Source organism: Bufo bufo, chromosome 1, assembly GCF_905171765.1.
Source record: "Bufo bufo chromosome 1, aBufBuf1.1, whole genome shotgun sequence".
Taxonomy (NCBI): Eukaryota; Metazoa; Chordata; class Amphibia; order Anura; family Bufonidae; genus Bufo; species Bufo bufo.
This window is the reverse complement of record NC_053389.1, coordinates 780,162,145-780,186,973: the sequence shown is the minus strand read 5'-3', so window position 1 is coordinate 780,186,973 and position 24,829 is coordinate 780,162,145. Positions and strand designations below refer to the sequence as shown.

Here is a 24,829-nt window from a genome sequence, read left to right as displayed (position 1 = left end):
GACGAAGATATAAACGTACCCGAATACAGAACACCGTAACAAGGACTAGCAGGAAATTCGACCTGCCCGGATAGATGAAGAATCTGATTAACCGAGAAACATTGACCCGTTGGGCTCGCCTAGGATGTCAGTGAGCACTTACCTGGACAGGACTGACTGGAACCTGGGAAAAGGCTAGAACCTGAAAGAAAAAAGGGGACAGGCGAAAACTTGAGAGTGCAGAACGAGGGATGACCCCAGACCTGTTGAGCCAGGCGAACTGGCCAGGATGGGATGCACCCCTGGAGTCAAAAGATCTGAGCGTATCAGATTGGCTATTGACAGAAGAAGGCCACCTGAGCGTACCAGGTAGGAGGGAGAGATGGCGCATTGCCATGTGACGAGACAGAAGCTGCGCGTAGCAGCGGAGGGCGGAAGACATTACATAACGGACCTGTGAGCCAGGTGGACAAAGAGCGTGGAAGAAACCTGAGGACCAGGTGGAAGAGTGGCCCCGTAGGCTGTGCTAGACCAGACAGCAGGACTGCCAGCTGGTGGAAAGGTGCGAGGAGACCCACGTACCAATTGAAGGTGAGTAGGCAAGGAGGACCTGGGCGTACCAGGAACGAACTGTGCCCTGGGCGAACCAGGGGACGACAATGAGACAAAACAAGACAAGCGACCGTGCCCAGTGAACAATCAGGGGCCTAGGAAGTGGCTAAGGACAACAGTGACCTGGGCGTACCAGGCAGACTATGACAGGCCTGGGCGTGACCAGGTGGAGAAAAGGCGTAGAAAGAGTGCCTGGGCGATCCCGGCAAGAGGGAGACGACCTGAGCGTATCAGGGATGTGGGTCATTTAAATTTTTAATTTCTTTTTTTTTTAAAAACCAACCCACACGAGCTAAAATATATTGCAGCTGCTATTGCTCCTAGGAGCATGCTAGCATGTACCTTCCGCACCCTACCTGGGATGTCAGCAGGCAGGACCGCAGGGTGGATAAATGTAATGGCATGTCCAAAGCCGCCCCCTGCTGACCAGATATGCGCAGCAGGCGCCTGAAAGCGGCTACCTGGAACCCAGCGCGACATGACCCCCGAAGGAAGCCGCAAGTCCCACCAGCCACCGCGAGAAGTACGGCGGGCACTAGATGTGGCGTGCGGGACCCGAGCCCCCCCGCATGCCCCGCACAATTCCAGGTCTGGTGCATGGGCTGCTGGAAGATGCTCCAAATTTATGAAAAAGTCCCCGTGCCTTACGAAATTAGGCAAATTTTGTCCAGATAGACTTAAGACTAAGCAAACGCAATGTAACAGCAGCCTGTAAACATAGAATATACGGACTAATACTGTATTCATGCACGTGACATATGTATTTTCTGATCTGCAAAATGAGGATCCTCAAAATACAGATGACATCCTTGTTGTGTGGTTTGTTTTTTTGGGTTTTATTGTGGCCCCATTGACTTCATGGGTCGGACAAGAATAGGACATGTTCTGTCTATTGCAGGAAGTGCATGGATTATGTGCTTTCTGCATCTGTATGTCCGTTCCTCAAAAAGATAGAAATGTATTTTTAAAAGGGGTTGTCTCACTTCAGCAAACTTACATTTATCATGTAGAGAAAGTGAATACAAGGCACTTACTAATGTACTGTTATCACATTGCCTCCTTTCGCTGGATTCCTATTTCCATCACATTATACACTGCTCATTTCCATAGTTATGACCACCCTGCAATCCATCAGTGGTGGACGTTCTTTCACACTAGCCTACAGTATGTGAGCTCCCACCAGAGAGGCTGGCACTTGTTCCTATCGTGTGCAAGCACGACCACCACTGATGAATTGCAGGGTGGTCGTAACCATGGAAATGAATAGTGTGTAATGGAATAGAAAATGAATCCAGCCAGTAAAGGAGGCAATATGGATGATAACAATACATTAGTAAGTGCTTTGTATTAACTTTCTCTACATAATAAATGCCACTAGCTGAAGCGAGACATCCCTTTAAGCTCAAAACTGTACCGTAGAAGGCACATGACTAGTATCCGTGTTTTGTGGACAGCAAAATGGATACAGTTATGTGCATGAGGCCTAAAATGAATAGGGCACTCTGCAAAAATATATATATTGTTTAAAATTTCTGCCTAAAAAACAACAGGAAGGTAACCTCCGTCTGGGTGGGCACCTAGTGATGCCTCTGTGCCATCCGGCCTCTTGTTTCAGCGTAAGCAGAATTGCTGGGAAAAGTGATGTTTAATATATGCAAACGAGCCTCTCGGGGGGAATGGGGGCCTTCCCTTTACTCCTAGAGGCTCTGCCGTCTCTCAAACTGCTGCGCCCTCTGCACTTTGACAGGACACACATTTCCACTCCCTGGTCGTCAATCAAAGTGGAGGGGACGCAGCATCTTCAGAGAGGGCAGAGACTCTAGGTGTAATGACAACTCCCCTATTGCTCCTAGAGGCTCATTTGCATATATCGAAACAATATTTTTCTCAGTAATGCGGGCACATATGAACATGGGACCAACACAGATGCCTTCAGCTGCCAAGTGCACATGTAACAGGTCAGCCAGTGTCATAGGTACAAAACTGCTGACAGATTGCCTTTAAGTTTTATAAATTTGGGAATAAAAAGAGCTCCAACATTATTCTTTTTGCCTTTGTTAACAGAGTTGTTCAGCGGTATTATGTGTGTGTGATTTCAGCTCTGAAGCCTGCAGAGTAGTGAATGTGGTTCTAGTGTAAAATACTGTACAAGCTGTAACTCTGCATCAGGAGAAATGCGGTTTAGAGTTACTCCGTGATTAATATAAAATTTATTTTTTACAGAGATTAATAATAAACCTGTAGATTCAGTGAAGATGAAGAAGAGGGTGACCTTTGGAAGGGAGCTGAGCCCTGAGATTTTTGACAAAACCCTCCCGGCTAACACGCCTATACGTCGAGGCAGTACACCATATAATTACCATAAATTTGATGCCACTCCATCTGCGGAACAATCCTTCTGCCAGAGCCCATCTGCCTGTGCGCCAGTGCCACAACCGGACTTTGACGAGGTGGGTGTGCGGGGAGAGACGGCTGTGCCCGCGCTGTCTGGTGTTGCTATATCATGCGTTGTGTTCATAAAGCTCCAGACAAGGCTGTGTTTAGAGAGGACCGTTCTCCGGACGTGTCTTTTATCAATGCCTACATAAAGACACGAGTCTAAATGGCGTAAATATAAAAACCTCTTTATGACCTGATTAAATATAACATAACTTCTTATTATCAGAGATAAAAAGTACTGTTCCCCTGAGGGACGGTATGGCACTACAATAGTATTCTATAACTAGAAAAGCTACAATTTCTGGGGAAATTGTGCGAAGTGTTCTTGCCTCCAGCAGTAGTCTACAACTGGAGTGGGCAGAGTAACGGGTTGGAGTGGGCAGAGTAACTGGTTGGAGTGGGCAGAGTAACTGGTTGGAGTGGGCAGAGTAACTGGTTGGAGTGGGCAGAGTAACTGGTTGGAGTGGGCAGAGTAACTGGTTGGAGTGGGCAGAGTAACTGGTTGGAGTGGGTAAAGATAGTAAACATTACACTAACCATTTGATTGTTCAAATTTAAAAAGTGCACATGGCAAGCTTGACAGAGTGAGAAATGCATTTCCACTTTTATTTATTTATATAGCACATTGAATTGCAATGTTGTTGCCCAAAGTGCTTCACAGTTACGTTAAAATATACATTTATAAAAACATTAGCAGCCGATTTGTGTAGGTGGGCTTGAAAATGAGGGAGTGGTGACAGTTTAGAAATCATGTCCTGACTTTTCAGCTCACACTCGAGCTTTTGTCACTGCTGGATGCTCACACACCTGGGTTCCTATGGAAACTCACTCTACAGCAAGGGCAGAGAAGAGCGGTTAAAAACTGCTCCAACTTGCTCACTTCACTGGCGGTTGTTCAAATGGTTGTAGTTTAAAAATAATCCTACAGCGAAGAGCTTTTATATTGTGAGAATCACAAGTCCCAGACCTGCATTTTGAAGCATAGTTTGTCTCTGAAATATTAAAAATGAAGGTCAGTCGCGGTTTAGAAATTGCCCTTCAAATTTGTGGTGGCCAGAGTATAGTTTCAATGAATGTCAATGGGCGGCGTGAGTTGCAAACAAATAGTTTTTACAATATGACCATCAGGACTAGGGCTTAGCGGCAGCAGGGATAGCTGAACGTTTGGATATAAGATTTGTGTAGGTGGCCTTGAAAATGAGGGAGTGGTGGCAGATTAGACATGTCCTGATTTCTCAGCTCCCACTTTAGTTTTGAACATTCCGCCATTCATTTCTATGGGACCAATTTCGCCACAAAAAATGCTGATATTTCGTGAACCACTCCGCGAAACGCTCCACAAAGTAATGGCACACATCGGGAACAATGCGCACGTTTCGGTATATTACTGTCTAGGTAGTGTGAAAACTGTGGGAGGAGTCAGGGTGGTAAATTTGGTATGTATTTAAATACACACACTTTCACACGCCCCCAGAGGAATGCTTCACCAAAATGTGCAGTTCTCCTGAGGGTCTTCATAACATGATGGGTATGTAGCCTCGGTTTGTGGTTTATGAGTTGCACTGTGCTATCTGGGTGGGAGCCCCTCTCCCTTTGCATTAGATTCCTGTCCCGCCACGTGCACTTTACTAATAGGTACTGAGTATTTATGATGTACGGGGTGTGTCTAGTGTAGGGACTTCCCTGGTTACAATATTTATAGAATACTATTGTAGTGCCACACTATCCCTCGGAACTGTAGTTTTTATCTCTGATCAAGTTATGCTATATTTATATTTAAGCCATTTAGACTCTAGTGTCTAGTGTAGGTATTGATATTGGTGTAGAGTTGGCTTGTAAGAGGGGGTTTTGTTTGAACCTTTTGTGTCTCTTTTATAGTAAACTCTTTTATATTCCCCATGAATAACCATTCTGGAGCATCTTTTTATTGGAACTGTGTGTTGTGGTGTGCCTGTGTTATTCCTCCAGGAAGTGTATGACTTTATTGTGCTCTCATCTAGGAGGAGACCCTTCAGCCTGTCTCTTTGTGCTTTGATGCTGCCTCGGACAGCGACTCTCCAGTATCCCCCGCTTTGCCAGGTATGTGTGGCTGATGGGTTAAACCTATTGTTTTGACTCTATCATCCTAAAATCCTGCAGTTTTTACACTGACTGCTAAACCTAATAGTAGGCTGACACTTCTATTCTGTGGAGATTGCTTCTAGGCAGTCATCGCATCTTATCACAGGCAGGATTTGAAGAAAAAAAAAAAAAAATCTCACGATTCGATGCGATTACGATTATCAAGTCCACGATTCGATTCGATTCGGCGATGCATCACGATGCATCAAGATTATTACCCAAGTCCCCTTGTTTTTCAATTTTACATCAAAAAATTAATTCAATCAGTCAGAAATTGCACAAAAATATTTATTTGTATCTGCTATTTAAACAAATCATACCAAGTTCCCTGCATATCATATAGCAAAGTCTGAATGAACAAAACAGTGCAGCAGACAACAGTATTTATTTAAAACAGTACTGTCAGTGTCTCTGTAACATTAAACTGTTGTGCTGGCCTGGCTGGTGCAGTTAGTTTATAAGTTTTACAATAGTTTTACCATATAATATATATTATATATTATATAATATTAAACAGTACCTACAAAAAAAGGAGCACTTCAGTTCCTGACTGTAAAACATCACAGTGAGTCAGTGACTGTGTTATAGGTTCACTCACTGTGATGTTTGCCAGTCAGGAACTGTCTGTCACACAGTGTGTTCAAGTTGTCTGTGTTGCAGAACTTCCTGGTTCACCGTGATTGTTTTGGCAGCAGGAGCGCACCACCACCAGCACCACCACCAGCACCACCACCAGCACCAGATGGGTAGTACGTCTAGATCAGTGCTATAAGCTCTCAGAGTTGTCACTTTACAGAAAACGTTACCTGCACTGAGCACTCAGCAAGCACTCTACCACGATACATCAACTGAAGCCAAGCCATGCCACCATTAGAGGAAGCTGGAAAATCCTTGACAGAATACATTTTCAACTGAATCTGAAAACCTTGGACAAATCTTTATGGGATCACAAACACACACCACAGAATACCAGAAAAAAAATAAACACACATCCTCCTCACTGAATCATAATGGTAAAGGGCAGGCCACAGGACGGGCAATGTGGCACAGCCACCATAGTCAGACATGATGTCAGAGAAGGTCGGTGTGTGTTTTTTTGGTTTGTGTGAATGTGTATTTGTGTGATCCAATAAAGATTTACTCCAGGTTTTAAGTTTCAATTTATTCTTTCAAGGATTTGCCTTCCTCTGGTGGCTTGGCGGGCGTCAGTTGTCTGGAATAAAATACAGAATTCTTTTGGTTGAAGGTTAAACCCCTAAACAGAGTCAGAAATTCACAGAGCATGACAGACACATTGGGAAAACACCAAAAAACACGTCAGTGTAAAAATACAAAATGGATCGGACGGACAGTCGCATAATAGAAAACCATTCTCCATCTCCTCTCCACTCCAGTGCTGCTAAAAGCTAGAATAATATCATATATTCTGATTAATCAGAATAATCAGGGGAGGGAAAGGGAAAAGGGGAGGGGAAGGGAAAGGGGAAGGGGGAAAAGGGGAGGGGAAGGGAAGGGAAAAGGGGAGTCTGGCAGGGGAGACAGAGAAATAAAAAATTTCAGTGGCAGAGACAATGCTATAAACAAAATCTATAAAATTAAAAACACTGCTCAGCATTTGGGAACATGTAGATTTTTCTGTAAGAACACCAATTGATCTACATGGTCTGGTTTGAGGGCGCTTCTTTTTGCAGTTACCACATCTCCTGCAGTGGAGAAAACCCGCTCTGCAGACACGCTTGTACCTGGGATACACAAGTATTGCTTTGACAGCCGAGAAAGGAGGGGAAATATGACCTCATGCTCACGCCACCAGTTCAAAGGGTCCTCAGTGAGAGGCAGAGGTGGGGCTTTACAGTAGTTTTCCATTTCCTCTTCAGCCTTGGCATAGGGGGTCTTTTTGGGTTCTATTGTACCTTCAGTGTCAGTGAAAGACTGTCCCAGCAAACTCACGAGCAGCGATCTGGCCTTTTTGGGAGGAGATGGTGGAGAATGGTTGTCTTCGATGGGTGAACTGTCCTCTTCTTCCAGAGTTTGTTTTCTTCTAGGCACTTGATGATCCTCTTGTGTCCTCTCACTCTCATCTGATGTAATCTGTGTTTGAACAAAAAAACGGAAAAAAAACAATAAGTAAAAACACAAATGTCAATGCCTTTGATTCTGATGGGGTGATGAAAAAGCACAGGAAACGGACAGTACAGTTCCCGCACCGCATCAGATTCAGAAGCGTGGTAGTGCTTGTGCTACTGTCGTTTCAAGAAGAAACATGATGGAATTCTTCAAATTAATTTAATTACCTCCAAGGATGCAGCTTCCTCAGTGACTCCTTTAAATATCTCCAATCTTTCTTCATCTGTGAGGATGAAAGGCAGTCCCTTAAAGCGAGGATCCAGTGCAGAGGCTGTATGAAGGATCTTCTTCTCGGCCTCACTGCTGTACCTCTTCTGGAGATCTGTTCTAATAGAATTCTTGATCTCATGGATCATGGGTGTGTCTCCCATCGTGTCTGTCATGCTCTGGAGAAGTTGTGCATTTATAGGGGCAATGAGAGAAACTGTTGGATTGCGCTCTTCTGACATCAGCATGGTTGCATCCTTCATTGGCTTTAATGCACTCACGGCGTCCTCTGCATTTGACACATCTGTTTCGTTTAGAGTGCAGAGATCGGACTCTCCTCTTCTGACTTCTGGAGACAGCAAGGTGGCACAGACTGCAGGTTGTTGTTCCAAGAACCTCTCGACCATGTCGTATGCACTGTTCCATCTTGTTGCCACATCAGTTATCAGCTTATGATTCTTCAGGCCAAGACATTTCTGTTTCTCTTTTAGACAGTGGCTTGCTCTAGTGCTGCGGTGAAAGAATGTGGATATCCGACGTACTCTGCCAAGAAGCCTAGAGAGAGTGGCCACTTTCAACGCTCGCTGGGATGCAAGATTCAGTGTATGGGCGAAGCATTTCACATGGGGGAATTTTCCAACTTGAGCTGCAACTATCATGTTTGACGCGTTGTCGGTCACAAGCACTACAGATTTATCGGACAGCTGCCATTCTTCCACAACATGAGAAAGTAGCTCTGCCAGATGAGCACCCGTGTGAGACTCATAAATGGCTCTTGTTTGCAGTACATGCGACAAAATCTGCCAGTCCTTACTAACGTAATGTGCTGTTATTGTAACATAAGACTCTGTCGTGACTGAAGTCCAGGAATCACACGTTATTGCGACTCGACTTGCTTGGCTCATTGATGCAATTATCTTGGCTTTGGTTTCGTGGTAGAGTGCAGGTATGACGTTTTCTGTAAAGTGACTTCGTGACGGGATCTTGTAACGCGGCTCTATCGTCTTCAAAAGGTAGCGAAACCCACTGTTTTCCACAACAGAGTAAGGGCGCAGGTCCTTCGCTATGAAAGCTGCCACAGCTTTTGTTATTCTCTTTACCTTTTCAGAGTTGGGCGGCAAAGTTGACTGTAACATTGCATCAATTCTTGGCTGATCTGGGTTCATTTCCTTGGTGGTGGTGGTGGTAGGTTTTAGCATTTCTGGGTGAAAACGGCTGACGTGGTTTCTCAGATTAGTAGTATTCCCTAGATATTTAATTTTTGTGTGACAGATTTTACACACAGCGTATGACTTGTCCAATTCGTGCTTCCTACTTTTTTCATAAAAGCCAAAATGTTCCCAGATGTTTGCTTTTAAAAAGCTAGGTGCATTTTTTATCTCTCGTTCCTTTTGTTCTACTTCTGCCATTTTTATTTACTAGCAAATGCAATGCATGCCAGGCATCTATGTAAATTTGTGAGTAGGGATGACACAAGTCTTGAATTTGAGTGACTAAGCCTAAAGCCTGCCACGAGATCAACAGAAAAAGTAACACTGCTGGCTGCTGGTGGTGGTCGGGTGGAGCGATTCTCCTCCTGCCTGTGGTGGACTGGACTGAGCCTGAGGAGTGAGGAAAAACGGACAGGTGGTGACTGAGGTGACACAATTTTTTTTTTTAGGTACGGTAATAAGTTAATAACAGCTGCGCCTGCAGTCTCTGTGAGTGGTGTATCTGTGTGATGGTCACCTACCTGTCACAACAAGGTGGCAGAGTCTGGCTGGCACGTGGCATCTGCGCAGGCGCAGGGGCGTAGCTAGAAATGACTGGGCCCCATAGCAAAAAAAATTTATGGGCCCCCCGGTGGTGACCTCTATGAACCTTGTAAAGAAACCAAGACAATGGGGACACGGGACATAGCTTTCTGTAGCAGTTACATCTGACTCCGGTCCCCGAGGGGCCCAAAGGCTCCAGCATTATAAATGGCACATGGTAGGCGGCGGTAGAGAGTTTACATTGGTGCTCGAGGCTGTGCTTAATGCTACTTTCACACTTGCGTCAGAGGATTCCGGCAATCTGGACGCAAACGGATGCATTTGTCAGGCGGATCCGTCTGACAAATGCATTGAAATACCGGATCTGTCTCTCCGGTGTCATCTGGAAAAACGGATCCGGTGTTTATTTTTTTCACAGATTTAAAGGTCTGCGCAGATCGGAAGAACGGATCCGTCAATGCAGCAATTTTAATGCCGGATCTGGCACTAATACATTTCAATATAAGTTTAAAGCTGGATCCGGCAAGTGTTCAGGATTTTTGGCAGGAGAGAAAACTGTAGCATGCTGCGGTATTCTCTCCGGTCAAAAAACGTAAGAGGGACTGAACTGATGCCTCCTGAACGGATTGCTCTCCATTCAGAATGCATTAGGATAAAACTGGTCAGTTCTTTTCCGGTATTGAGCTCCTAGGACGGAACTCTATGCCGGAAAAGAAAAACGCAAGTGTGAAAGAACCTGAGAGACCATCAGTATGTTAGTCCTGGAGGTTTCAGGTTGATAGATCCTGTGTATGCTACATTGTATCCACAATAACCATCCTCTCAGTAGGGACTGATACACGTGTGAAGGGGCTCTGATGGTGCAGGATCAGTAACTGTCAGTAAATCTGACACCCCAGCAGTTTCAGATTCCTGCCCTTAGCTGAGAGTTGTCAGTGTGGATCACCTCCTGCTGGGAGCAATCTCCAATACTGTGAGATAAATGTAGACATTCCCAGACTGGCCACTAGTGGCCGCTGTTTGACCGCCTTTCATAGACCCGGAACCTAAAGTTCCGTCCACTGTAGTAGACGGAGGGGAAGAATAAGAAGAGACACAACCGAAAAAAATAAAGAAGAAACATGGCGCGGGCGGCAAAGGTATGAGAAGCGGCAATATGAGCTGTGTAGGTGGCAGGCGGTAGGTGGGTGTATATGCTGTGTAGGTGGCAGGCGCTTTGGAGGTAGATATTACATACTCATAGGTGACAGAACTTACCTCGCCGCCAGCCACCGCACGTCCGCACTGCCGCCTGCTTCTGAGTGTCTGACTGGGAGCCGGAGATGCGCAGAAACCACGCCTCCGGCTCCTCCTCACTCAGTCAGACCTGGCTCACTCAATGTTGTGGCCACCCCCTCTGACACGTCAGCGGGAGGCGGGAAAGAAGGCGCCCAAAAACTTTTTTCCGACTCGGCTGCACGGCGGACGCGACGCTGACGTCATCAACATGCATCGATTATTTAAAGCAACCGCATCGATGCAGAATCGCCGGGGGTCGAATCGCGATGCATCGATTATATTCAACAGCCCTACTATGAAGGCATCAAAACTATGAATTAACACATGTGGAATTATATACATAACAAACAAGTGTGAAACAACTGAAAATATGTCATATTCTAGGTTCTTCAAAGTAGCCACCTTTTGCTTTGATTACTGCTTTGCACACTCTTGGCATTCTCTTGATGAGCTTCAAGAGGTAGTCCCCTGAAATGGTTTTCACTTCACAGGTGTGCCCTGTCAGGTTTAATAAGTGGGATTTCTTGCCTTATAAATGGGGTTGGGACCATCAGTTGCGTTGAGGAGAAGTCAGGTGGATACACAGCTGATAGTCCTACTGAATAGACTGTTAGCTGCTTTTTTTCTTGCCATAATACAAATTCTAACAGTCTATTCAGTAGGACTATCAGCTGTGTATCCACCTGACTTCTCCTCAACGCAACTGATGGTCCCAACCCCATTTATAAGGCAAGAAATCCCACTTATTAAACATGACAGGGCACACCTGTGAGGTGAAAAGCATTTCAGGGGACTACCTCTTGAAGCTCATGAAGAGAATGCCAAGAGTGTGCAAAGCAGTAATCAAAGCAAAAGGTGGCTACTTTGAAGAACCTAGAATATGACATATTTTCAGTTGTTTCACACTTGTTTGTTATGTATATAATTCCACATGTGTGGATGCCATAGTTTTGATGCCTTCATAGTGATGAAAATAAAGAAGACTCTTTGAATGAGAAGGTGTGTCTAAACTTTTGGTCTGTACTGTATATATTTATTTATTTAATATATTAAAATAACCACAGGCTCCACCGTTCACAATAGGTGATGTTCACAACTTAGGTGCTCCCCCCACTACAGAGAGACCTCTACACAGGTCACAGAGCATGCCCACAACTCTCTGAAGTCGTAAACATCTCTCGTCCGCAGGGTACTAGAGTCCATGTGGCTGCTGTAAAACCAATGGTATTAACAGGTGTTCAGGCAAGATGGCATAGGAAGTAATCTGCAATGATAATAAAGAAACAGATTAGAATATCTGGTTTACAGATACATTCCCTATAATGGAGACTGGACACGGACTGACCATTTGTGGTTTTTCCCCCAGAGCACAGAGCGGAGTGTGATCCTCATGAGGTCAGTGCGGCTGCAGATATTATAAATGGTAAGAGTTGTCTTCCTGCATTATTGGACATGTGTTTTTAAATCGGATCGTTTTTATTAGTTTCCAATACGTATTACACAGAATAACATCATACATTAAAGTTACATCAAGAAGTTAGTCTCAACATATCAATGTACATGTATACCTACATATGTGTTTATAACCTGTAATACCTTCCCCATTCCGGTATCAGCTGCACCTTTACCCCGTACTATTATTCGATCGCACAAACTCCTGCCACGGCTCCCATAACTTCTCATATTTGATGGGACATCCTCTTTTTCTGGAAGACGGCCTTTTCGTATACAAGCATGTTATTAATCCCTGAGAGTCGGCGGGTCAGCCTGCATCCAGTGTAGAGCTATCCACTTCCTAGCCACATATAACAAGCGACCGATAGCCTGGAAACTGTCACAGGGATTTTGTGCATAGAGCTGAGGACATGGGTTCCCAGATGGCTGCTAGCACATCCGCAATACCCAGTCCCCATAGCTCTGTGTGCTTTTATTGTGTATAAAAACCGATTTGATACATATGCAAATTACCCTGAGATGAGTCAGAGCTTGAAATATGACTTCTCTGGTCACACAAGTAAGATATGATTTTTATATATTTTTTTTAAATGTTAATCTATGTTTCAAATCTGTTTTTTTTACACAATAAAAGCACACAGAGCTATGGGGACTGAGTATTGCGGATGTGCTTGTGGCCGTCAAGCAAACCATGTCCTCATCTCTATACCCCAAATCCTGATGACAGGTTCCCTTTGAAGCATGTTTTCTGTTCCCAACTCTGACACACAACCCAAAATGCACACCTTGGGATCCTGTGGTATACGTACTGTGAAAGCTTTCTGTACCTCATCCCAGAATACAGTTATTGCCGGACATTGCCATGTGTGATTCCATAGAACACCAAGGACATTTAGCATCTGATCCGAAGCCTGTCCGATGTAAGAATACGGTGTCTTGTACACTCTCTATGGTTAATAAATCATTGCGAGAGCTTTCCGCTTTCACTCAAGGAGGACAAAGGTACCGCTTCTAGTATATCAGACTAGGGATCAACCGATTATCTGTTTTACGGATATTATTGGCAGATATTCAGGATTTTCAATGTTATCGGCATCTATTTTGCCGATAACGAATCGGGAACAAGGATCACGCTGCTGTCGGCGCGATCAGTGTTCCCTCAGCAGCATAGGGGAGAAGGAAGCAGTGCCTCCCTCCCATCCTGTGCCGCTGCCACCAATAAGAGGAGGGGAGGGTGCACCACCAATGATGTTAACTCACTCATTCATATACAGGAGGCGGGAGCTGACTGCAGAATCGCATAGCCGGCTCCCGACCTCTGACAGGTACCTGCGATCTGCGGTAGTTAACCCCTCAGGTGCTGCACCTGAGGGGTTAACTGCTGCAGATTACAGCTACTGCTCATAGAGGTCAGGTGCGGCTATATGATTCTGCAGCCAGCTCCCGCCTCCTGTATATGAATTAATGGGCGAGTTATCTTCATTGGTGGCGCAGTGCACCCAACCCAACCCCAGTATTAATCATTGGTGGTGCAGTGGCAGCTTCTGATCGGAGCCCCAGCAGTGTAATCGCGGGGCTCCGATCGGTTACCATGGCAGCCAGGATGCTACTGAAGCACTGGCTGCCATAGTCTGCTCCCTGCTGCTGTGTGTACTATGCACAGGGCAGCAGGGAGAGTGTGAAGTCCTATTCACCATAATAGAGCTCTCAGGGTGCATAGGACAAGGGTTCTATTCCCTAAGGGGGCTAAAAGTTAGTAAAAAACTAAACAAAAAAACCTAAATGTTAACAATAAACATGTTCATTATCAGCAGATTTTTGTGTATGTAGAAATTTTGTTTTTTTCAAAAATGAAAATGCATAGAATATCGGTATAAACTATCGGCCTGAAAGTTCAGATTATATCGGTATCGGCTCTAAAAAAAAATCAATATTGGTCGATCCCTGTATCAGACCATTGATCCTTGCACCCACATCCTGTTCCCATTTATGCATCCTGGTCAATGGATGTGACTCTAGGTATCAAGCAACGACCGGTATACCATGGAGATCATCCCTGGAACTATAAGATGTAACGCTGTCCCGCTGTGACACCACGGTACCATTCTTGATCATAGTGTTGTATGTCGCATTTGCAGGTATTGATAGAAACAACGTCTAGGAATGCCATAAACTTCCTGAAAGCTAGTGAAGGATCTAAACACTCCGACCTCTAGGAAGTGTTCCCTTCTTTTCACTCCTCTCTCCTTCCGTTCGTCAAACCCTGTCAGAGAACCGAATTCACTCAAGACTGGGTTGCGCCATATTGGGGCTTGAAGCATTGCGTTTCGTGACCAGCAAGATGTTGAGGGTATTTTCTCTGCCGCAAGTTCCTTGAAAGGGGGGTATTTTACCAATGTAGAGTGAATGCATTCATACTGGGATGTGCCTTCATATTATAACTGATGAGTCACCCATGAAGCCAAGACTGAAGGGGCCGTATAGCGATTGTACTGATGCAGTGCTGTTCTGTTATGGGACCCAAACGCAGTAAGCTCCCTCCACCCCCCGGAGTTTGGGCTGTCTCTGTGCAAACCCATGGATGCGATGACGTCGTGGTCCCCCAACCGTAACAACTGTATTGGCGAATTGTGATGGCACCTGTGTTCAGTCATAGCCACCTTCATGTCTCTCGCTGGATACAGAGATCTGTGATACGTCAGTACAAATGAGTTCTTTGTCTTCGTAGAATCTTTTATTGCCTCACCAGAAGTCTCTCCTGCTGCAACAACCAGACAGACTCGCTCCAGGCAGAAGGTAAGAGTTTATCTGATGGTACTCTTCTATGCCCTCACCTCTGGGTACACCAGGTCTACATGTACCAGCTTTGAGAACTGCCCTGTAATGTATTATTACTGGGTTTGGCCAGGTTCAGAGTTGATCCCAGACATATCCCCATTTTCACCCATGCTGCCACTCTGATATGAGCTTCCCTGAATCGTGCAGGGTAAAGGCTTTTTATGGAGATCTGGTGACGTACCGGGCTCTCCATAGGGACTGGTAAGCAGAGGCTTCCGCCCAGCAGTGAGCCCGGTGACTAATGGGTGGGCTTTAGCGCGGTTAGGGCCCGCCGATGACATCACCAGGAACACTGCTAGGTGGAAGCCTCCGCCTAGCAGTGTAAAAATATAAACCGTCTTTGTACTGCACGATACAGGGCAAGGGGGAGCATCAGAGCATGAAATGCTCCAATTCTCATATCAGAGGGCCTGCCCGGATGAAAATGGGGATATGTCCAGGTTCAGCTCTGAATCTGGCGAACCCCTTTAAATGTGCATATTTTGCTTTGAGCCATCCATCAGGGGTGTATGTCAGGAAACTTTCCTGATGTGTACCTCTGACAGCTTCAGTTTATTCCACTGGATAGAGATGGGCACTTGCCCTTTTTTTTTGATAAAAAAAATTGTATAATTTTCAGACTAATGTGAGAAGGACACTCTTGCCCTCTCTGGTGCCTAAATGGAGCCCTATGGATATATTTGATTGTTTATGAATAAGCCACAGTTACTGGTAAAGGGCAGGTTAAAAACAATTCCTAAGAGGTCACAGCTACAACGGTCTATAGGGAGGAAGACTCGGGTGCAATTTCCTAATAAACCTTCTGTCCTTCCCATACTTAAGGGGAGTGGGCACATTGTATTTCAGCTGCCCAATAGGCTCCTAGCCAGTGGAATATCCCATGGTACATCCACATGGTGGCTGGCTGTGACTTATGGCATTGATTGAGACAGCAGAGGTCCTGTGTACCTTCTCTAAATCGAAGGGTGGAGTACAACTTTGATTTAGGCATAAATCAGCTCAGACGATTGTTCAGGAGAGGACAGAGAGGTCTCACAAATTTATAACAGAATGGAAGGTTGGCAATTGGTTTAATGCTCTGTTCCTTCTCCATCCTGAAAGTTGACCAGCAGTAAGACGAATCCAGAAAGAAATGGTTTAAAGTCTAAAGGGAGATCCAATGCTAAAAAACCCAAGAAGTCTGCGATTGGCAAGAAAGTCCAGGTATGTTCATCATTAGAGGGTTAAAACTTTGTGCTGGCTGGGTTATGTCCCCCCCCCCCCCCCCCCCCACCAAACTGCAGAATATGTACAGGGATGGGTAGAAGGGGCTTTTGAGCATTTTTTTTGGTCCAGCCTTGAGGTAGTACGGCCTTCACCTTTACATAGAATTGTACTGCGGCCCCTCACCTTCACAGGTCACTAAGGAGTGGGGGGGGGGGGACCACGGCTGTGTGAACCACAAGCATAAGATAAAGCAGAAAGATTGATAACTTCAGAAAGTTAGGTGGATTGTACTATATATTGGAATCTGAGTAGACCGCAACATGTAACTGGCAGAATTAGGTGGGGTTGACTGAGATTTTCCTTTAACCCCATTAAGGACCACCCATAAGCTTTTATACAGTAGTCAATGTGTCTTCTTAAATTAGCCCCCACCAAATAAGACCTGTAAAGAGAAGCTTCCAAGTCCATGGTCCACTGCTGTTGTCACTGTGCTTCTGTCCGTGCGTGGATAGGGGGTCATGTGGGTCTCTGTGGCCAGTGGCTGATTGCAATAGTGATGTGCCCCCAGAGGACAGCAGTGGAACTAAGACTGATCATCAAGTGTGCACTCCTTGATGACAAGTCCCGCTGAGTAGATGAGTTAGGCCTCATGCACACGGCCGTAGATCAGCTGTTCCGTGCATTGGGGACCGCAAATTGTGGTCCCCAATGCACGGGCAACATCCATGAGGATTTGGCAGACCTGATCCAGACCCATTTAACTTGAATGGGTCCGTCTGCACTGCAAAAAAGTAGTGCTTGCAGTGCGGATGCACGGACAGAAACTTCACAGAAGCACTACGTGGTGCTTCTGTGGGGTTCCGCACAGGACCTTCTGCATTGTAGAGCCATTTAAGTGGTGGGCCACAGTATGGGCTAGGCAACTGATGTCTGCATGAGCCCTTACTTTGACAGAATACCAATAAGGCCTTCTGTGGTCCTATGTTGTCTTGGAGTGGATGCTCAGCTGTCTAATGGTGATGGGAGGGACCTCCGATCCTGGCTGTTTAACCTATTGATCATTTCCATTGGGTTACCAAGTTTCGCAGCAGGACTGTGGAGTCGGCAAGCCAACGTTCTGACTCCTTCATAAACGACCAATTTAGTAATAACGGGTTTCCTGTAGTAAAATGGAAACATCAGGCTTTTTCTCAGTCATGTAAGTAATCGGTTAACTTTAAGTGGCCCTTATACCATATTTATTGGGATACAGTTTCTGAAATTCATGACATTTTCTAAATTCCTGTAAGTAAATATGTAACTGCATTTAATAACTGCGTGGTGTCGGACACACGCCGATCAGCCTGATGATGGGTGATAATGTAAAAAAAAATGATAATAATGGACCACCCCATTAATTTTGCGGAACCAAATGAACAATAAAGAGGTGTCTGAAATGTCCGCAGTAATCACTGTATGAAATCTTTCACAAACAGACATATGTTTCCCGTGGAAGAGGCAAGAAGAAAGGAATGAAGTCCAAGAAATCTGTCCAGAAACCTGTGCATAGCGAGCGAGAAGTGGTATCCAGGAAGCCTCTGCTGAGTCCTATCCCAGAGTTACCAGAGTGCATCCCCACACCACCTGCTTCCACGTCCCAGAGCTTTCTACATGGTACAGTAATCCAGCTGTTGGCCCGATATTTATCTTGAATGCCTGTGCTAGGAGATTAACATTTATTTATTTTTTTAACAAAGTTGGGAAATCCTTCCACGAGCATCCAATGAAGAAGGTCCACACAGAAGTCCTGGAGAACCATTTTCCCTTTACACTCGAGGATTCTTTGGAGAGGAGTTTTGAAGAAAAGGCTCCAGAAAGACCATCACTCTGTGCAGTAGAAGATGTGCAGACTCCAGATGCATCAACCGCTCCAGCACTGGTGGATGTCAAAGTCTCTAATGGATCACCAGAAAAGAGTGAAGAAGTCTTAGATTTGATCCCACAGGCTGACCTTGTAAGCAGTGAATGTCCTCAGTCCTCTACTGTCATTGATGTGATAGCTCAAATAACCAAATCAACTACAAGTGGTCTTGCCTCCAGTTCAGTAGAGAAGATAAGTAAATCCAGGAGTACAAAGAGGCGTTCTTCCTCTTGCAGATCTGTATCCCATGCCTCTGTAAATTCAGAAAATACTGTAGATTGTGTAAAACAAGAAGACACCCACCCCACTTCTCACACACCAGAGACATGTATCGATTACCCAGTGCAAGGAGCAGTCGAAGTGTCCTCCGTGCCTAATGAGCTTGCAGAAGAAAGCTCAACCACTAGCCACTCAACACCACCTATAAGCTCAGTCACAACTGAACGCAAAAAATCTAGAAGATCATCAAGGGTCCATGTTTCCAACATCCTGTCTGCAAACCCCGAACAAAGAGAGCAAACTATTCCGGGGGAACATACCGCTTCCATGCTGCCTTATCCAGTTGACCCCTCTCTGAATGACTTTTGTCTTCCTATTGATGAAGCCTTGCAGTTCCCACAACCAGAGAAAAAGGTGAGGCGCAGTATGAGACTGCGCAGAGATTCTGGGGTCATTGGCTTGTCTTGGGTGCAGGAAAATGATGTCAATGAAACGACTGGGAGGAGGAAATCTTTAAGTTCTGTCACGAGGCTTGAGGAGAGCTCCGCATTGTCCTTGGAGAACACAGCTCATAGTCCAAACAAGGAAAACTTGAGCAGCTACCATGTGGCTAACCCCCCCAGGAGAGCAAGACGAAGAAGCTTGTGTACCACCACCATTCAGGAAAGCTTATCCACCTGTGATAAAAAGCGGAGGTCCAACTGTTTCTACAAGGCTCCTAACGCCATGCCTACATCAGATGAAGCCGACCGCAGTGCCCTAGTACCAGATGCATAGGAAGACCACATGTCTCATGGACCTTACCTTTTCCATACCAAAAGTACTATGTCTATATAGACTCCTCTCTTGTGGGGTCCCACCGCTTGCCATATGGTGGGTCAGGCAACCCTTCCTAAAATGTGATGAGGGATTCAGTCTGGAATTTTACACCTTCCCATTGCTCATGTTTGTATATATCTTGTGCCTTTTCCCTTGGCCATGAGCACATGTTGACTTGTGACCTTTTTTGTATGTTGTCTGTCCTTCCTTCCTTTATTAAATGTCTCTTTTGTATTGCTGTAGCGGTTACCTCTATCTTCTACATGGATTTCAATGAATTAGGATAACCAAGGGTTTGCATTTCACCCCGCCCCCTGCAGCGCCTCTGTTATATGTTGTCTGTTTCTAGTATTGCAGCTCAGGTGAATGGGGTTGAGCTGCAATACCAGACACCTCCATGGGAAAGAGGTGCACGGTTTTTAGAAAGTGGCACTTTTCGACCTTGGGGTCTGTTCCAACAACTGAAAAATCTGCCGTAGTAGTTGACTTTAGAGGCTGCGGGCCCATGCACACGTGCAGTCCGCAAAACACGGATCCACAAAAAAAAAAGCGTTACATCTGTGTTGGATCGTTTTTTTTGTTTTTGCGGAGCCATTGTAACAATGCCTGTCCTTGTCCGCAAAACGGACAGGAATGTTCTATTTTCATTCTTTTTGCGGAGCGGACATACGGACACAGAATGCACAAGTCATTTTTTTATTTTTTATTTGCGGAGCCATTGAAATGAATGGTTCTGTATACGGACCTGTAAAAAAAACTGAATAGAAACGGGTAAAAAAAATACGTTTTGTGTGAATGAGCCTTAACTCTTTTGAATGGGGCTAAGCCTCACACCATGCCTGAAAGGGACTTGTCCCTTCTTGACGCAGTCCTGGCTTTAACCCACCTGCCTGCGAAAAAACTCAGCACTGCTTCCCATTGAAAACGGGTGACAGAAACCGCACGCCGCTGGCGTAATTTTGGCATAGTATAAGCTCCAAAATTGTCGCCAAAAAGTAGTGTCAACAGGCCCTTAACCCCTTTAAAAGTGCCAAGTTTTTAAGTTATCCCCCTACTTTCCACAGAATAATGCCTCATGCACACGAACATATTTTCTTTCCGTGTCCGTTACGTTTTTTTGTTTTTGCAGATAGGATGCGGACCCATTCATTTCAATGGGTGCACAAAAAATGCGGACAGCACACCGTGTGCTATCCGCATCTGTATGTCCGTTCCGTAGCCCCGCAAAAGAAAAAATAGAACATGTCCTATTCTTGTAATCGGTGGCAGTCCCAGCGGTCAGCTGTTTATCCCCCTATCCTGTGGATAACTTAAACTTGTGATGCTTGTGACACTGTTTTACTGTAGAAAACTCTGCTGGAGATCTTCTACCAATAAAGCCCAGCTGAAGACGTGTCTCCAGTGCTAGAATTATTTCCTGCTGTGTAATCGTCACATTTTGCTGTCGGAGCTTTCAGGGAAAAGTAGTGCCGCATCTCCTCGAGCTGAAGCGGTCTGTAATATATCCATTGTGTTCTTTCTATTGGTTAAGAAAAGGATAACGGAATGTGGGAGACCCTACGAAATAATCCCAGCAGTTTGTCCCCTTTATATCCTCTCCTATCATTAGATCCTGCGTTTTACTGCAGTCATAGGAATTTGTCGAAATCTATTTCAGAATATCTGCCATTTTCTACTCTACCGCTCACATCCTTAGATCAGTCCTATCTCTGGCTGTAAGGTAACTGGCAGCGGCAGGAGCCCTCCCCATCCTCCGGCTGTAAGGTAACTGGCAGCGGCAGGAGCCCTCCCCATCCTCCGGCTGTAAGGTAACTGGCAGCGGCAGGAGCCCTCCCCATCCTCCGGCTGTAAGGTAACTGGCAGCGGCAGGAGCCCTCCCCATCCTCCGGCTGTAAGGTAACTGGCAGCGGCAGGAGCCCTCCCCATCCTCCTTTCGTAAGGTAACTGGCAGCGGCAGGAGCCCTCCCCATCCTCCTTTCGTAAGGTAACTGGCAGCGGCAGGAGCCCTCCCCATCCTCCTTTCGTAAGGTAACTGGCAGCGGCAGGAGCCCTCCCCATCCTCCTTTCGTAAGGTAACTGGCAGCGGCAGGAGCCCTCCCCATCCTCCTTTCGTAAGGTAACTGGCAGCGGCAGGAGCCCTCCCCATCCTCCTTTCGTAAGGTAACTGGCAGCGGCAGGAGCCCTCCCCATCCTCCTTTCGTAAGGTAACTGGCAGCGGCAGGAGCCCTCCCCATCCTCCTTTCGTAAGGTAACTGGCAGCGGCAGGAGCCCTCCCCATCCTCCTTTCGTAAGGTAACTGGCAGCGGCAGGAGCCCTCCCCATCCTCCTTTCGTAAGGTAACTGGCAGCGGCAGGAGCCCTCCCCATCCTCCTTTCGTAAGGTAACTGGCAGCGGCAGGAGCCCTCCCCATCCTCCTTTCGTAAGGTAACTGGCAGCGGCAGGAGCCCTCCCCATCCTCCTTTCGTAAGGTAACTGGCAGCGGCAGGAGCCCTCCCCATCCTCCTTTCGTAAGGTAACTGGCAGCGGCAGGAGCCCTCCCCATCCTCCTTTCGTAAGGTAACTGGCAGCGGCAGGAGCCCTCCCCATCCTCCTTTCGTAAGGTAACTGGCAGCGGCAGGAGCCCTCCCCATCCTCCTTTCGTAAGGTAACTGGCAGCGGCAGGAGCCCTCCCCATCCTCCTTTCGTAAGGTAACTGGCAGCGGCAGGAGCCCTCCCCATCCTCCTTTCGTAAGGTAACTGGCAGCGGCAGGAGCCCTCCCCATCCTCCTTTCGTAAGGTAACTGGCAGCGGCAGGAGCCCTCCCCATCCTCCTTTCGTAAGGTAACTGGCAGCGGCAGGAGCCCTCCCCATCCTCCTTTCGTAAGGTAACTGGCAGCGGCAGGAGCCCTCCCCATCCTCCTTTCGTAAGGTAACTGGCAGCGGCAGGAGCCCTCCCCATCCTCCTTTCGTAAGGTAACTGGCAGCGGCAGGAGCCCTCCCCATCCTCCTTTCGTAAGGTAACTGGCAGCGGCAGGAGCCCTCCCCATCCTCCTTTCTAACGATAATTTGTTTTCCCTTAGTCCTAACAGTGGCACAAATGGGGTATTCTGCCCCTGTGGACTAGTTAGGACAGGTGGAAGTTTTAATGAAACAATAAAAAAACTGACATGCACACGCCCTCCCTGCCCAAATAAAGAGGGGTGTGACCCTCAGAACCCTGTGTAATTACAAGTAGACAAACATAACCACAATTAATAAACATAGGGGGGGAAATTTGTGTGCCACTGTTAGGACTAAGGGAAAACAAATTATCGTTAGATATTAACGATTCCCTTACGTCCTAACCAGTGGCACAAATGGGGATTTAGCAAATAGAAACCCCCCATGGGAGGGTCCTCATGTCTGGCGGAAGATAACACTGTCCGGCCAAATGAGGAATAACTATGTATTCTGGTATCCACTCTATAGTGTGAGATCAAAGTGGAGTGAGAACTCCAAGAAGCTGACTTACAGATCACGTCCAATGGGATCGAGCTTCTCTCTGCAAAAGAAGTGGCCACTGCTCGAGTAGAGTGGACCCTTACAAATTCAGGGGGCTCCGAGCTCTGAGACATATAAGACTCCCGAATTGCCTCTTTAATCCAGCGACTGATGGAGGGCTTAGAGGCTTTCCTCCCCTTATGGGTACCGGGAAAAAGGATAAGGAGGTTTTCATCCTTCCTAAATACCTTGGAGCGTTCCAGGTAAATCCTAAGACATCTCGCAATATCGAGGGTATGGAGCCCTCTTTCCTCATAGGAGGGGGGTGGAGCCAATGTTGGTAGGGAGATCACCTGATTGATATTGTCAAAGGAAGGAACCTTTGGGATGAAGGTAGGTAAAAATTTGAGAAGTACCCGATCCTGCAGGAACTTCGTATATGGCTCAAAGGCAGAAAAAGCCTGGAGCTCCCCAACTCGCTTTGCAGAGGTAACGGCTAACAAGAAGGTGATCTTCCAGGTCAGGAACCTGAATCCCGCCTCCTCTAGGGGCTCAAAGGGGAGAGATGATAACCCCCTGAGCACGACCGACAAATCCCAAACCGGGTTAGGTCTGATTACTGTAGCCTTTAATCTTGAGGCTCCCTTCAGGAATCTCTTGATAAGGGGGTCTTGAGAAATAGCTGTTGAGACAAGCAGAGATTGCTGAAATCTGCACTTTAAGGGTAGCTGGTGATAGCCCCCCTGTCCAGACCGTCCTGAAGAAATTGGAGAATCATCGGGATGGAAGCTTCAGCGGTTCTTTGCTGATGCCTTGTACACCAGGATGAAAAGATCTTCCAGATTCTGGAGTAGGCCTTATTGGTAGCTTCTGATATGGAGTGCTCCAGGGTTCTCAAGACAGACCCCGATAGCCCTTCTATTCTAGGAAGGGACTGATCAACCTCCAGGCCGTCAGGTTGAACATTTGAGGAGACCTGGGTGCCCCCCGACACCAGTACTCTCTCTGGAGGAAGCCTCAGAAATTGACCCTGACTCATCTGTAAGAGTTGGGTAAACCAAGCTCTTTTCGGCCAGTATGGGATAATGGCAATAACTGACGCTTGGTCCTGCCTGATTTTCATCAATACCCTTGGTATCAAGGAAATTGGAGGGAAGATGTAGGCCAGCCTGAACCTCCATGGGATTGACAGTGCATCTATTGCCACCGGGTTGTCCTCCCTGTAAAGGGAGCAATACCTCTCTACCTTGGTGTTGAACCTCGTTGCCATGAGATCGATCTCTGGCATGCCCCACCTGAGCGTTATCTCCTTGAAGACCTCTGGATGAAGTGACCATTCTCCGGTTGAAAGACCTCGGCTCAGACGATCCGCAATCACATTGTGAACTCCGCGAATGTGAACGGTATTGTGGACTCCGCGAATGTGAACGGCTGATAAGTGGGTGAGGTTCAGTTCTGCCCAATCCAAAATCACCCCTATCTTTCTCAGGAGACTTTGTGACCTCGTGCCTCCCTGCTTGTTGATGTACAGCACAGCGGTCATGCTGTATGACTGTACCTTCACTGCCTTCCCTCAAATGACGGGAGCAAAATGAAGAAGAGCTAGCCTGATTGCTCTGATCTCCAGAAGATTTGATGACAATAACCTCTCCTGAGGTGTCCAAGTTTCCTGGACTGTCTTGTCCTGAAGATGCGCACCCCAGCCTACTAGGGATGCGTCTGAAGTAAGTATGATCCAAGAGGGCTGGATCAGGGACTTGCCGTCCGTGAGGTGGGACCACCACATTAGAGAGGATCGGACTTTGTAAGGCAGGGAGAGCACGAAAATGAGTCCCACTGGACTGTGATTCCACTTGGCTAATACTTCCGACTGGAGCGGACGAAGATGCCATAATGCCCAAGGTACCGCTTCTGCGGTTGAAGACATTAGTCCCAACATCCTCATCCACGTTCGAATCGTTACCTGTTTTGGTACAGAGAGAGAACGGGCTGTCTGTTGCACGGATTGCCTTCTTTCGAGAGTGAGATGAATCGTCATCCTGACTGAATCCACCATGAACCCCAGGAACCTTACCGAGGTAGCTGGTTGAAGTTGGGATTTGTCCCAATTGATTATCCATCCTAACTGATGTAGGAATGTAACAGCCTGTTGGATGTGTTGGGACAGGATCGCTTTGGAAGGAGCTCTGAGGAGCCAGTCGTCCAGGTATGGAACTATACTCAGGCCTTGAAGCCTTAGTGCTGCCACCACAGAGACCACCACTTTGGTGAAAGTGTGTGGGGCTGAAGAAATCCCAAACGGGAGGGCCACAAACTGAAAATGTTTTAGGACCCCCCCCCCTTCCGATGTTTACCGCAATCCTTAAGAATCTTCTGGACCCAGGATGGATGGGAATATGGAGATAAGCATCCTTGA

The 24,829-nt window shown here is 46.5% G+C and overlaps 1 protein-coding gene across 1 annotated transcript in view; it reads left to right on the top strand.

The window, feature by feature from the left end:
* Positions 1 to 19,188, top strand: part of CDCA2 (cell division cycle associated 2) — a 35,536-nt gene extending 16,348 nt beyond the window's left edge. Inside the window, exons 9-15 of the mRNA XM_040414872.1 lie at positions 2,815 to 3,041; positions 5,031 to 5,109; positions 11,884 to 11,940; positions 14,701 to 14,768; positions 15,912 to 16,013; positions 17,492 to 17,669; positions 17,753 to 19,188. Coding sequence (XP_040270806.1) covers positions 2,815 to 3,041; positions 5,031 to 5,109; positions 11,884 to 11,940; positions 14,701 to 14,768; positions 15,912 to 16,013; positions 17,492 to 17,669; positions 17,753 to 18,912 — 1,871 coding nt within the window. The 3' untranslated portion in view covers positions 18,913 to 19,188. The remainder of the gene's footprint in view (positions 1 to 2,814; positions 3,042 to 5,030; positions 5,110 to 11,883; positions 11,941 to 14,700; positions 14,769 to 15,911; positions 16,014 to 17,491; positions 17,670 to 17,752) is intronic.
* Positions 19,189 to 24,829: the final 5,641 nt, after the last annotated feature.